We start from the raw sequence: 14,342 nt of genomic DNA on the forward strand, positions 1-14,342 counted from the left end.
CTATAATACGTCGTTATAGTTATTTCTTCCTGCTTGCATCTCGTCAAATCTGACTTCAGTGTATGTTCAAGATCCATGATACAATCATGGATTGAACTGTCTACTAATCCTCAAGATCAGATGCATCTTGTTCTGAATCCATGAGAGTTTCATTGATGAATCCCATTTTCTCCGAGTCCGAAGTGATATTTTCACAGCTCTGACCCATTTCTCGTAATTTTCTCCACACAACTGCACTTGCGTGATTACATTTTTTGGGTTGTCACTCTCATTGAGGTCATATGGCGAGTGAGTTTTTTAGTTCCTTTTTCTGAAGTTTGGTATCATGGTTCTTTTTGTGTTTGTCGGTATCAGAGTAGGCCCTGATACCATGCAGAAAATAAGTTATTTCAACTTGCTTTTCTATTAGTCATGAATACATATATATACATCTTTTATATAAAACTATATCAAATCTTTCTTATCTTAATAATAAATATACACGAGAGTACTTTTTGTTGAGTACTGTATCTATACATAATTATAGAAATATTATTGATACATCTTTTGATACTAGAGTTTAGGAGTTAATTTAGGATAGAGTATTTTTTTACTTTATTAAGTCAATTTTAGAGTCTATTGTTTACATTATTCACAATAATTATTATCTACCTAACAAAACTCTAATTAAAAATGACTACTTATTTTAACTAATATGGGCCGAGTTTCATCATTCAACTTTTCTTTTATACGAGTATAAAACTTTTTTAAGCAAAATTATTGTAACCCAACTGAAGTATTTATTTTAAATTACGTAAGCCACCATTTCAAAGTCATGTTTACATTTTCCATACAATGAAAATGATCTATCTTTCTAAAGAACGTATATAGTTTTCTTTTTCACACACACTCCAACAGTCCAATTCAACTTTGTCTCTTCGTTGAATTATTGGTCACATACATATTAATATTATATTTATCCATTTGTACAACTCACTAAAATTAATCTGATCATGTTAGGCATTATATTACATCATACAAAATTCCTTAGCATAAGAATGTCCGTATCAGCCAGCATGAAAATAAGCCACAAATAACAAATTTATTCACATCATTTTCATTTGCCATATGATTCAGTTTTTTCTTACTCAACAAATTACAAAAAGTATTAATTTGTTGATGTCTAAATATTTTACACGTCACGGAGACATTTGTTGATGTGAAAAATATTTTGCTGATGTTAGATTCTTCTAACACCGCCATTCCACAACTTTTGTGAATATTTATATATACACATATAACCTTCACAAGTTGTAACAACATAATATCAATTACTCTTATTTATTCTTCTGTACACATATTTTTCACACTTCACTTAACTTCTTTTATAAAATAATCATCATGGTGCTGATCCAAGAAGAAATGGATCCGCCCTATGTTTAATTATCTGATACAGAAGACGAAAAAATTGATGATACCGCGACAGCAGCAAAAGATGAAATTATAGATTATGAGGATCTGAAGAAGCGCGCATATGAAAAGACCGTATCCTTCTCTATAAGATGAAGGATAAACTTAACATGGACGAATCTAACAACAAAAAAGCCAAGCAAAAAGCGTACAGGAAAAAGATGTCTAGGGCACAAGACTCCGTCCTCAAATATATGGTGAAAATCATGGAGGTTTGCAAAGCTCGTGGATTCGTCTATGGCATCGTCTGTGAAGATGGTATATAATTACACGCTTCTTTCTTTTAAAATAAGGGTTTTTTTTCATTTTATTTTTTTAATTAAAAATCAACTCTGCATAGTTAAAAAGTTTAATTTAAAAGGAGGAATAATAACGTAAGTAAAATTATTTTTATGTAAAATATAATAATTTAATTAAATATATTAAATTATCTAAAAAATTTTAATCATGAAATAAATTATATTTGAGTTTTTATCTAATAAATAATACAAAAACAATTTTAATATTTTTCTATGTTCTTACTAAAAATATTTTATTCCTGTCACACTTCAGCTTTCATCGTACTTTTCCTTTAATTATAATTCATAGGAAGCCAATTACTGGTAGCTCGGATAGTTTGCGAAAATGGTGGAAAGAAGATATTAGATTTGAACAAACTGCCCCTAAAGCAATTGCAAAGTATTTACCGTTGCTTGGAAAGGAAGAGTTAGATGCGTCGTCAAGCATACACCTTCTCCAAGATCTTCAAGACGCAACACTAGGATCTCTCCTTTCAGCATTGATGCAACACTGTATGCCGCCACAGAAGAGGTATCCTTTGGAGAAAGGCGTGGCCCCGCCGTGGTGGCCTAATGGGTTAGAGGCATGGTGGGGCGATCAGGGCTTTTTGGCTCAAGAACACGGGCCACCACCGTATAAGAAACCCCATGATTTGAAGAAGACATGGAAGGTTTCGGTATTGGCTTCAGTTATAAAGCACATGTCCCCTGACTTAGAGAAATTGAAAAGGCTCGTGACTCAATCAAAGACCTTGCAAGATAAGATGACCGCGAAAGATAACGCTACTTGGTCCAAAGTTGTCAGCCAAAAAGAAGCTTTGTTGAGACTTACCAACAAGTGTCTTAAGATTTTCCCTTCTTTGTTCAACGACGAGGAAAATAATAAGGAAGACGGGGAAGGAGAAATCGAAGTCTTTGAGTCATCCCCAATAAGCTCTATTAATAATTCTCTTGATCATGTTTTGTTTGGTGGTGTCGGCAGTAGCAGCAACGGAGGCAGTGAAAAAAGAAAGTGTGATTTTGATAGTAATAATAATGGTAACAACAACAATAATGGTAATAGCTTTGTGGACAAACCAATATATACATGCCAGATTGGATGAATATGGAGGTAGCTAAGGCCAATAACAACAATAACAATAATAATAATTTTTGTGACACTGATTTTGGTGATATTGATATTATGAATGTAATGGAAGAGATTGTGGGTGAAGCTTTTGGGGAGGACAAATTAGGGTTGTGGCTGAATGACATTAAAGATTGTGAGTTGCTTGCGGCATTAGAGATGGTTAAACCAAATAGCACCAAATAGCGCGATGGATTCCACTCATCAAAATAATAATCCACCATTAATAAAGCAGCATGATCGTATTTTCCCACAAGGCGGCCATCTTCTTGACGAAGAAGCAACTACTTCATCACTTTGGGACTATACTACTACTTTATTTAAGAGCAACAACATTCGATAATTAATTTTATATGTTTACAAATATTGTAGTTTTTATGTATTATTAATTAATTATTAGTCTTCTCTACTATCACATTATCATACACAATTTGCTCACATATGATTCTGATTAGATTGATTAATTACCTGATGTGAGTAATCTATAGTTATAGCATCCAAAAAATGTTTCTGTTATATGTAATATTGATTTTCTTGAATAAAATGATATTTTATTATGAATATGATTTGTATGCATGTGTTGATCATTCAAGTTATTCTTCTCGTTAATTATATTTCTTTTGAAATACTTTGAAGTTAGCAAATGATTAAAGTAAACAATTTTTTAAGAAAAATATTAGGAGTAAAACTTTTGTACACATTTAGCAATATCTTATTTTGTTGTGATTAAGAATTAGAATTTAGTATTTAGAGTTTAAAATTTTGTTAACGATGTAATATAAATACATGCATATGGAAACAGAACACCTCATTAGGTTCAATACACTGAAAAAGACTTGGCAAAAAAATATAATGGTTGTAAATAAATATTCACGCTAAATTTCATTGTGAAATTGAAAGACATAAAACAAGGTTGATTGATAAAGGCTAAGGGATTCAACTAAGTGGTTGGGGTGGATTAGTTACATTGTAAACCTTTGGCAAGAGTCAAAACTCTAAGAGTAGTTCTGTGATTGGCACCACAAAAGGTGATATTTGAAACAACACATTATACATGGTATTAGATTTTCTGTGTATAATGGTAAAATGATGATCGATCAAATAGATGAGACAACTATCTGGCTTTGGTCTTGTGAATATCTAGGATATAGTCATAAAAGTTAGATGATAAGGGTGGATGTTAGTTAGTCATACAAATTACATTAGTTTGTGCCATAGAATTGGAACGTATGATTTTGTTTGTTGTGTGTTTGGTATATAGCCTCAGTCACATCTTCATGAATATTCTTATTTGAATCGAGTATTTTATATAATTTGAGTAAATATTTAAATTATTTTTCAAATATTATAAATTAAATATTTTAGTAATTAACCATTTTTTATTATTTTAAATTTTTTAGACGAATTTAGTTTTCTGTTAAAAAATGATTTATTTAATATGCATATTAAAATTTTTATTAAAAATAATAATAATTTTTCTAATCAAAATAATTCTTGAAGATTTTTATGATAATAAAAATTTATTGAAAATTAAATTGTCTAATTTAAAGTTCTTTAGAAATTAATTTAAGTGCTTAGTTTTATAAATTTTTACTCATTAAAAGAAAAATAATTAAAATAGCAACTTCAAAAATATTTTAGTTATGTTATTTTTAACATCTTTGTATTTTTATTTCTCTATATCTATTAAATGTTTACTTTTTGTTTTTCTTAATATCACTTAAGTTCTGTTTATTTTCATATATTATACATGTTTCTTTATTTTAGCATAAATGTTTACTTTTTCATATAAAATATAAAGTAACAATGTGGATGTGTTTACTTTTTTATATTAAATACTTTAGTAACAATGCGGATACAAGAGGTAAAAGAAAATTATACAGTAAGAATAGGAGAGCATTTGAAAAAAAAAAAAATTAACCTCCAACTCCAAAGCATTTCTTTAGATACTCTATCATAGTTATTAACTAATAATTGATCTAATTAAAATATTAAATTATTGAGTTACTAATTCAATGGTTGAGTTATTAATTGAATCGGTGACCCAATTATAACTAAGTAATTATATAGAATTATATTTCATTATTTTTATAATAAGAATTTTTTAATTTTGTTTTTTGTATTAAATTAATTATTGTTAGATTTCAATAATTTATTAATTAATTTATATCTATTACGTGCTTCAAGTATTTATTAAAATAATTACATAATCATAGAAAAAAGTTGTAATTAATAAAAGATATTTGACCTTTTTAAATTTATAAATATTTAATAAAATTTAATATTTATTTTAATAATGATGTATAATTAAAAAATTCTAACCTTGAGAAAAAATTAATAAAAAAACAAAATTAAAATTAAATTTAACGAATCTGCGAGCAAGCAGTTCATGCAGCTATGGTTCATTCATGCCTTTCTCCGGCCAAATATAAACTAACTTTCCAAAAATGAATTTGTAGCAATAGCAACTAATTAGTAATTATTAGGCATAAGAAAAGAGCTAGCTTAATTACTATTTATTAATATTGATGATATTCATTTGTGTTCATACTCCCTATATATGGACCCATATATAGGGTCAAGTAAAATCGATTTCACGTGAAGTTGATATTTGAGAACTGTTAGATGAAAATTTAGTTAAATCAGTCAAATTATCTAATGGCTCTCAAGTATCAATTTCACGTGAAGTCAACTGCACCTGAGTTCCTACCTTTTTCTACTAACTTTTTTTAGTTTTTCTCTCACCTGCCTATCACTATTCAGAAAGCCAAATGAGCCCACTCTAGGAGAAGAAGAGAAGATGAAGATGGACACGGTGATGAAAATTTGAGAGTCAGAATTTTATATTAGGGGTAGGATTAAATTGAGTTTAATTACTTAATTTGTAAAATCATTTTGATCATATTCATGTAACGTCCTCGTTACTTTACAATTAGAATGTTATGTTGACTTTTAACCGTTTAAATCAACACTGCACTAACAAAAATTTGGATTAGAGAAAAAAAAAAGAAAAAATTACGATATTTAATTTGAGTGATTTTATTTGATCATTTATAAAGATTAAAAACTATTTTAATTCGCGCTTAGGAATTCGAAGTTGATTTTAGGCAATATCATGATTTAATTTATAATAATATTATATGTATAAACGTTTTTTAACTAAATTTATTTAAATTGGCATAAATTTATTGAAAAAAGCAACATGCGCATATGTCATCGGTTGTCCTTTTTTGCACTTTTACACACATAAATTTGTTGTTGAAGAATACATCAATTTATTGATATATATAGTACAATAATTTTTATACATAATACAAACTTATTAATACAGTACAAAAATATTTGTATAAAGTACAAAAATTTACACATAGTATGTAAATTTTTTATGTGAATGTATTTTAATAGTTGAGTCAATAATCTTGTATGCTGCACACCAAAATTTCTGTTACGCACTAAGATTTTTATATTGTATATTGTTACGGCCTGGTCCAAGAAAGAATTTGGACTTACCTGATCCGAGTACCATCCGACCTCTTCGATCAGGTGACCCGAACCTGTCCGACCCGCGCATCCTCCCAGGACAGCTGGCCGCCACAGCTGTACAAGGAAGCTTCGAAGAAGGTGGGTTCTGCCCTCCTGGGGCCCACACCTGACATGGTATATAAGGGAAGGGCCCTACCCTCCCTCGAGGTACGTCACACTTTCTACCTAGCCTATTCCCCACCTGCACACTAGCTGACTAGAGCGTCGGAGTGTCTTTTGCAGGTGGCACCCCCCTTTTTTTCCTCAACAAGAGCTCGGCTACCCGGTGGATCCAAACCTAGCACGACCACGATCAAAGCGTTCTCACCCCCTCAAGTGTTCACCCGAGTTGTCCGGTAACCGCTCCACCGAACATTGGCGCCGTCTGTGGGGACGTGGCTATGGAAGTTGTGCCGGGTCTTGGAGATCAAGGCCGAGCAGTCGGCGCAGAGGCGCAGGTCGTCGCATGGAGAGAGACGCGACCTTTCGGAGGAACCGGCGGTGATAGCACCCGAATAATGTAGGAGCTACGTCACAGAGTCCAGAATCTGGAACGACAACTAGCTGATCAGGAGTACGATCGACGGACCATCGATCCTACTTACTCCCCGTCCCCAGAGAGCCGGGAGAGGGATTCCCACCGAAGTCACCCCCGGCACGCCTCCGCTTCCAGAACGGAAGCGGAAAGCACCCGAGAAGACTCTCCCATCCCGAGAAGACGAAATGACACAATCATCTACTCCCGAGGTAAGGAAACGTTCCACACGGGACGAGATCGCGAAGGCGGGGAAGGCATGTGAGGCGCATGAGGTACGATGGAACTCAAGACCCACTGGAACACTCATGGCTTTCGAGGCTAGAATGAATCTGGAGGGAGTAGGGGACGAGGTGAGGTGCCGGGCCTTCCTGGTCACCTTAGCCGGACCCGCGATCCGATGGTTTAACGGCCTCCCGCAGGGATCCATCTACAGATTTTCGGACATCAGCCGTGCCTTCTTGGCTCAGTTCACAACGCGAATAGCAAAGGCAAAACACCCGATCAATCTGCTCGGAATAACACAGAGACCCGGGGAGCCGACCAGGAAGTACCTGGATCGCTTTAACGATGAATGCTTAGAAATCGACGGCCTAACCGACTCGGTGGCCAGCCTTTGCCTGACGAACGGCCTCCTGAACGAAGACTTTCGAAAACACCTTACCACGAAACCGGTTTGGACGATGCACGAGATACAAACGGTGGCTAAGGAATACATAAATGACGAAGAAGTCAGCCAGGTCGTGGCCGCCAATAAACGGCACACCGGCTACAACCAACCTAGGCAACAGGGTAACGGGGAGAGACACAAAGACCAAGTCAAGGAGGGAGGACCGACCAAGGCACACAAATCGTTTCCCCGGATCAGGAAGTTCACCAACTACACTCCACTCACTCTTTCCATTGTGGAAGTTTACCAGCAAATAGCCGAGAGAGGGATCTTGTCGAAGCCCCGACCACTCAAGGACCGAACGGGGGGGAACAAGAGCCTCTACTGTGACTACCACAAGGGCTACGGATATCAAACACAAGACTGTTTTGACCTGAGGGAAGCATTAGAGCAAGCAATAAGAGATGGCAAACTCTCTGAGTTCTCCCACCTCATACGGGAGCCGAGGAGACGGCAACGCGACCAAGACAGCGAAGAGGCCAAGACCCGAGCGGCAAAGCGGCAACAAGAGCCAGAAGATAAAGACCACGGTCTCACGGTGATAAATGTAGTAACCGCCAAAAACTCCGCGCCGAGGTCTAGGTCAGCTCACAAGAAAGACGCCAAAATCCTAGCAGTCTCCTCCGTCCCAATGCGAAGTTCCAAGAGGCCCCCATGCGTCTCCTTTGGCCCCGAAGACTAATGGTTCGACGAGGCACCCGAGAACCCACCTATGGTCATCACGGCCAGGGTGGGAACCGGCCTCGTCAAACGGATCCTTGTCGACACGGGGGCAGACTCGAACATCATGTTTCGCAATGTGTTTGACGCTCTAGGATTAAGGGACGCCGACCTATCGTCGCACCAACACGGGGTCATCGGATTAGGCGACCACTTCATCAAGCCAGACGGAGTAATATCCCTGCCGATCTCTGTGGGACAGGCACAGGGCCGGAGATCGGCAATGGCTGAATTCGTGGTTCTCCGAGATTCCACAGCCTACAACATCATCTTAGGAAGAAAGATGATCAATGATATTGAAGCGATAATCAACACGAAGCTTCTAGTCATGAAGTTTGTTACCGACGATGGGTCCGTAGGGTCCATAAGGGGAGATCTGGAAACGGCGGTCGCTTGCGACAATGCCAGCCTGTCCTTAAGGAAGAAATCCAAGGAAGCGTCGGGGGTGTTCCTAGCAGACCTAGACGCCAGGGTAGACGACAAGCCCAGGCCGGAACCAGAAGGGGACCTGGAAAGGTTCAGGGTCGGCGACACGGAAGAAAAGTTCACGTTCGTCAACAGGAACCTCCCACATGAATTGAAGGAGCCCCTGGTAGAGATGATCAGGGCCAATGGGGATCTATTTGCCTGGACACCGGCCGACATGCCGGGCATAGACCCCGAAATCATGTCACATCACCTGGCCGTGAAGTCGGATGCGCACCCGGTAGCCCAGCGTAGACGAAAGATGTCGCGGGAGAGGGCAGAGGAGGTGGCCAAGCAGACGGCCAGCCTCCTAGAAGCAGGTTTCATACGAGAACTAGACTACTCGACGTGGCTCTCGAATGTGGTTCTAGTAAAGAAGCATAGCGGCAAATGGAGAATGTGCGTAGATTACTCCGACCTCAACAAGGCATGCCCAAAAGATTGTTTCCCCTCCCCAACATAGATGCGCTCGTCGACGCTGCGGCGGGCTACCGCTATCTGAGCTTCATAGACGCCTACTCCGGCTACAACCAGATACCGATGCACCGTCCCGACGAGGACAAGACGGCGTTTATAACGCCGGAAGGAACCTTCTGTTATAAGGTGATGCCGTTCGGGTTGAAAAACGCAGGAGCAACGTACCAGAGGCTGATGAACAAGATATTCCACGACCTCATAGGCAAGACTGTAGAGGTCTATGTGGACGACATCCTCGCAAAGACAACAAGACCTGACGACCTTCTGAATGACTTGGCAAAGGCATTCGCCTCTCTCCGACAACATGGCATGAGACTCAATCCCCTCAAATGTGCCTTCGCTGTGGAAGCTGGAAAGTTCCTAGGATTCATGATAACCCAAAGAGGGGTAGAAGCTAACCTGGAGAAATGCCAAGCGATCCTCCAGATGAAGAGCCCGGGTTGTATCAAGGACGTCCAGAGATTGGCGGGACGACTGACCTCGCTATCCCGGTTTCTCGGAGCATCGGCAGCAAAGGTGATGAGCGGATAATTTGTATGCTTTTTGGCATTGTTTTTAGTATGTTTTTAGTATGATCTAGTTAGTTTTTAGTATATTTTTATTAGTTTTTAATTAAAATTCACTTTTCTAGACTTTACTATGAGTTTGTATGTTTTTCTGTGATTTCAGGTATTTTCTGGCTGAAATTGAGGGTTCTGAGCAAAAATCTGATCCAGAGACTGAAAAGGACTGCAGATGCTGTTGGATTCTGACCTCCCTGCACTCGAAGTGGATTTTCTGGAGCTACAGAAGCCCAATTGGCGCGCTCTCAACGGCGTTGGAAAGTAGACATCCTGGGCTTTCCAGCAATATATGATAATCCATACTTTGCCCAAGATTTGATGGCCCAAACTGGCGTTCAAAGTCACCTCAAGAAATTCCAGCGTTAAACGCCGGAACTGGCACCTAAATGGGAGTTAAACGCCCAAACTGGCATAAAAGCTGGCGTTTAACTCCAAGACAAGTCTCTACACGAAAATGCTTCATTGCTCAGCCCAAGCACACACCAAGTGGGCCCGGAAGTGGATTTTTATGTCATTTACTCATCTTTGTACACCTTAGGCTACTAGTTTTCTATAAGTAGGACCTTTTACTATTGTATTTGACAATCGAGGTAGCTATCTTCTAATTTTATGCTATCTTAGATCATTTGGGAGGCTGGCCATTCGCCATGCCTAGACCTGTTATGTATTTTCAACGGTGGAGTTTCTACACACCATAGATTAAGGTGTGGAGCTCTGCTGTACCTCGAGTATTAATGCAATTACTATTGTTCTTCTATTCAATTCCGCTTGTTCTTTGTCCAAGATATCACTTGTTCTTCAACTTGATGAATGTGATGATCCGTGACACTCATCATCATTCTCACCTATGAACAAGGTGACTGACAACCACTCTTGTTCTACAAGCATTCGAGGCTTAGTGAATATCTCTTGGATTTCTGATTGCATGATGCATGGTTGATCGCCTGACAACCGAGTGCTCGCCTGACAAACGAGCCAGCCATTCCGTGAGATCAGAGTCTTCGTGGTATAGGCAAGAACTGATGGCGGCATTCAAGAGAATCCGGAAGGTCTAACCTTGTCTGTGGTATTCTGAGTAGGATTCAATGATTAAATGACTGTGACGTGCTTCAAACTCCTGAGGGCGGGGCGTTAGTGACAGACGCAAAAGAATCACTGGATTCTATTCCAGCCTGATTGAGAACCGACAGATGGTTAGCCTATGCTGTGACAGAGCATCAGGGACGTATTTCCAATGAGAGGATGGGAGGTAGCCACTGACAACGGTGAAACCCTACACGAGCTTGCCATGGAAAGGAGTAAGAAGGATTGGATGAAGACAGTAGGAAAGCAGAGAGACGGAAGGGAAGGCATCTTCATACGCTTATCTGAAGCTCTCACCAATGATATGCATAAGTATCTCTATCTTTATCTTATTGCTTTATTCGTTTACTACTATACCCATTTGAGTCTGCCTGACTGAGATTTACAAGGTGACCATAGCTTGCTTCATACCACCAATCTCCGTGGGATCGACCCTTACTCGCGTAAGGTTTATTACTTGGACGACCCAGTGCACTTGCTGGTTAGTTGTGCGAAGTTGTGTTTATGCCATGGTATTGAGCACCAAGTCTTTGGAGCCATTACTAGGGATTGTTTATGTTTTGAAAAGTATTGATCACAATTTCGTGCACCAAAAGGCCTTACCTTTCTTTAACCTCATGAAGAAAGGGATAGCGTTTGAATGGACGCCCGCGTGCGAGGAAGCTTTTAGGCATTTCAAGGAAATCCTGGCGGCGCCCCCGGTTCTTGGGAAACCAAGGGCCAGGGAGCCGCTGTACCTATACCTCGCCATAACAGGAGAAGCCCTGGCCGGGGTTCTAGTAAGAGAAGAAGGGAGGGCTCAACAACCGGTCTATTTCATGAGCAGGGCCTTACAAGGGGCAGAATTAAGGTACAGCAAACTGGAAAAACTAGCTCTAGCACTCTTGACCTCTTCACAGAGGTTAAAACAATACTTCCAGAGTCACCGGATAGTCGTAAGAACAGACCAAGGGATCCGACAAGTGCTCCAAAAACCCGACCTGGCGGGAAGGATGATGACTTGGTCCATCGAGCTTTCCCAATATGACATACGGTACGAGCCCCGGCAAGCAATCAAGGCGCAAGCAATGGCAGATTTTCTAGTAGAAGTAACGGGAGATCCAACCGAAGAAGTGAGCACACGGTGGAAGCTCCACGTAGACGGAGCCTCCCACCAGACCTCTGGGGGTGCCGGGATCATCCTGGAAAGCCCGGTTAGAGTCATATAAGAACAGTCGATCAGGTTCGAATTCCCCGTTTCGAACAACCAAGCAGAATACGAAGCCCTCATAGGGGGCTTGACCCTAGCAGCGGAAGTCGGAGCAACAAGGTTGGAAATATGCAGGGATTCACAGGTCGTCACCTCCCAAGTAAACGGGAGCTATCAAGCCAGAGACGCATTATTGCAAAAGTATTTGGAAAAGGTCAAGGATTTGAGCCAAAAGTTCGAAGAGGTCACGATCCACCACGTGCCCAGAGAAAGAAATACACGGGCAGATCTCCTATCAAAACTGGCCAGCACCAAACCGGGAGAGGGTAACCGGTCTCTTATCCAAGGTATGATGAAGGAGCCGGCGATCACTCTACACCTATCAAGGCTAGGCCCCTCATGGATAGACCCCATCACCAACTTCTTAGAAAACGGCAAACTCCCCGATGACGAAAAGGATGCCGCGAAACTAAGAAGGGAAGCGGCCAAGTACGGATCATCCAGGGACAGCTATTCAAGAAAGGACTCAACCAACCCTACTGAAATGCCTACACCTCGACCAGACGAGCTACGTCCTCAGGGAAGTCCACGAAGGTTGCTGCGGACATCACATTGGGGGCAAAGCCCTAGCAAAAAAGTTGATCCGAGCTGGATACTATTGGCCGTCGATGATGGCAGACTCTAAAGAATTCGTCAGAAAATGCGCCAAGTGTCAAGAGAACGCCAATTTCCATAGGACACCGGCCTCCGAGTTAAGCCTGCTAACATCCTCCCGACCATTCTTGCAATGGGGAGTCGATCTCTTGGGGCCCTTCCCGGTTGGTCCTGGCCAAGTCAAGTACCTCATAGTCGCCATTGATTACTACACCAAATGGATAGAGGCCGAGCCGCTGGCCAGCATATCCTCATCCAATTGCAGGAAATTCATGTGGAGGCAGGTGATAACGCGATTCGGGATTCCAGAGGTCGTTATCTCGGACAACGGCACACAGTTTACCGACAAGAAGTTCACGGAGTTCTTCACCGGCCTGGGTATAAGACAGAAATTCTCCTCGGTAGAGCACCCCCAAACAAACGGACAGGTGGAGTCCGCGAACAAGATTATCCTGTTAGGGCTCAAGAAGCGACTGGATAATAAAAAAGGTGCTTGGGCCGACGAGCTAGCCTCGGTCCTCTGGTCTTACCGAACAACCAAACAATCCTCCACTAAGGAGACCCCTTTCCGACTAACATACGGGTTAGATGCGGTAATACCCGTGGAAATCGGAGAACCGAGCCCGCGACTACTTTTGAAAGGAGTGGAGGAAGCCGTGGAGAAGGACCTAATAGATGAAGCCAGAGAAATGGCCCATTTGGCGGAAACAGCGCTGAAGCAAAGAATGGCCCTGCGCTACAACACCAAAGTGCTCAAAAGGGAGTTTGAACCGAACGATCTCGTCCTAAGGCGTAACGACATCGGCTTACCGATCCCTGGAGTAGGCAAGCTGGCGGCAAACTGGGAAGGCCCCTATAGAATCAAAAAAGTGATGGGTAAATGCGCTTTCAAGTTAGAAAGGCTCGATGGTAAAGAAGTCCCAAGAACGTGGAACGCAAACAACCTGAGAAGATTCTACTCCTAGTACATGAGGCGACATGCCGACCAATCAAGCTAAGTATTTCATTCACGGAATTGTACTTTTCATCACGGAATTGTACTTTTACGCAATTACCGAATAAGATATACTTGTGCAAATTTTGTTTCTTTTGTTTCGTTCACTTTTTCTGGACAACCCACTACGCGAGCGAATTCCTCACAAATCGACAACAATGCGCGGCCCATAAATCACCACAATAGCAAACGGCTACACTACAAAGCCACGACTTAGCCCCACAAACGGCAAATACAAACCAATAACGGTGAACATGAACAGCAACACTACCAGACGAATTAAAGTATTAATTAACAAAGCGGGCAAAAACCCAATAAAACAAACTGTTCACAAAGGCCAAAACAAACGGCCAACCAAAAGTTTCATACAAAACGAGAGGAATCACTTTTTGGGAACGTCAACAATCTTCCCGTCCTTGATCACCTTGAAGACTCCAATTGCCGACGTGTCGAAATCAGGAGCAACAATTTTGACCTGAGCTTTAAGGGCCTCCTCGGTCGCCAGGATCGCACCCTTCCCCTGCTTGACGACGTCTTTATACTTTGTTTTTAACGCTGCCAGTTCAGCTTCCACAGCTTGCTTCTCCTTCTCCATTTCGGCCACCCGTTTTTGTGCT

At 40.6% G+C, this 14,342-nt stretch overlaps 2 protein-coding genes across 2 annotated transcripts; both read left to right on the forward strand.

The window, feature by feature from the left end:
- Positions 1-1,514: 1,514 nt before the first annotated feature.
- On the forward strand, positions 1,515-2,830 carry LOC130956803 (ETHYLENE INSENSITIVE 3-like 5 protein). The gene is made up of 2 exons (XM_057883780.1): positions 1,515-1,707; positions 2,037-2,830. The coding sequence occupies exons 1-2, from the start codon at positions 1,542-1,544 to the stop codon at positions 2,828-2,830; spliced, it is 960 nt and encodes a 319-aa protein (XP_057739763.1). The 5' UTR covers positions 1,515-1,541.
- Positions 2,831-7,098: 4,268 nt separating this feature from the next.
- On the forward strand, positions 7,099-8,262 carry LOC130956805 (uncharacterized). The gene has a single exon (XM_057883781.1). It carries the CDS (start codon positions 7,099-7,101, stop codon positions 8,260-8,262), a length of 1,164 nt encoding a protein of 387 aa, XP_057739764.1.
- Positions 8,263-14,342: the final 6,080 nt, after the last annotated feature.

This window comes from Arachis stenosperma, chromosome 10 (assembly GCF_014773155.1).
Source record: "Arachis stenosperma cultivar V10309 chromosome 10, arast.V10309.gnm1.PFL2, whole genome shotgun sequence".
Lineage (NCBI taxonomy): Eukaryota > Viridiplantae > Streptophyta > Magnoliopsida > Fabales > Fabaceae > Arachis > Arachis stenosperma.

Excerpts from the sequence above, each read along its gene's own strand:
- LOC130956803 (XM_057883780.1), top strand. The coding sequence starts at position 1,542 with ATGAAGGATAAACTTAACATGGACGAATCTAACAACAAAAAAGCCAAG. Across the intron at positions 1,708-2,036 it reads TGGCATCGTCTGTGAAGATG|GGAAGCCAATTACTGGTAGC; the intron begins GTATATAATTAC and ends TTATAATTCATA.
- LOC130956805 (XM_057883781.1), top strand. The coding sequence starts at position 7,099 with ATGACACAATCATCTACTCCCGAGGTAAGGAAACGTTCCACACGGGAC.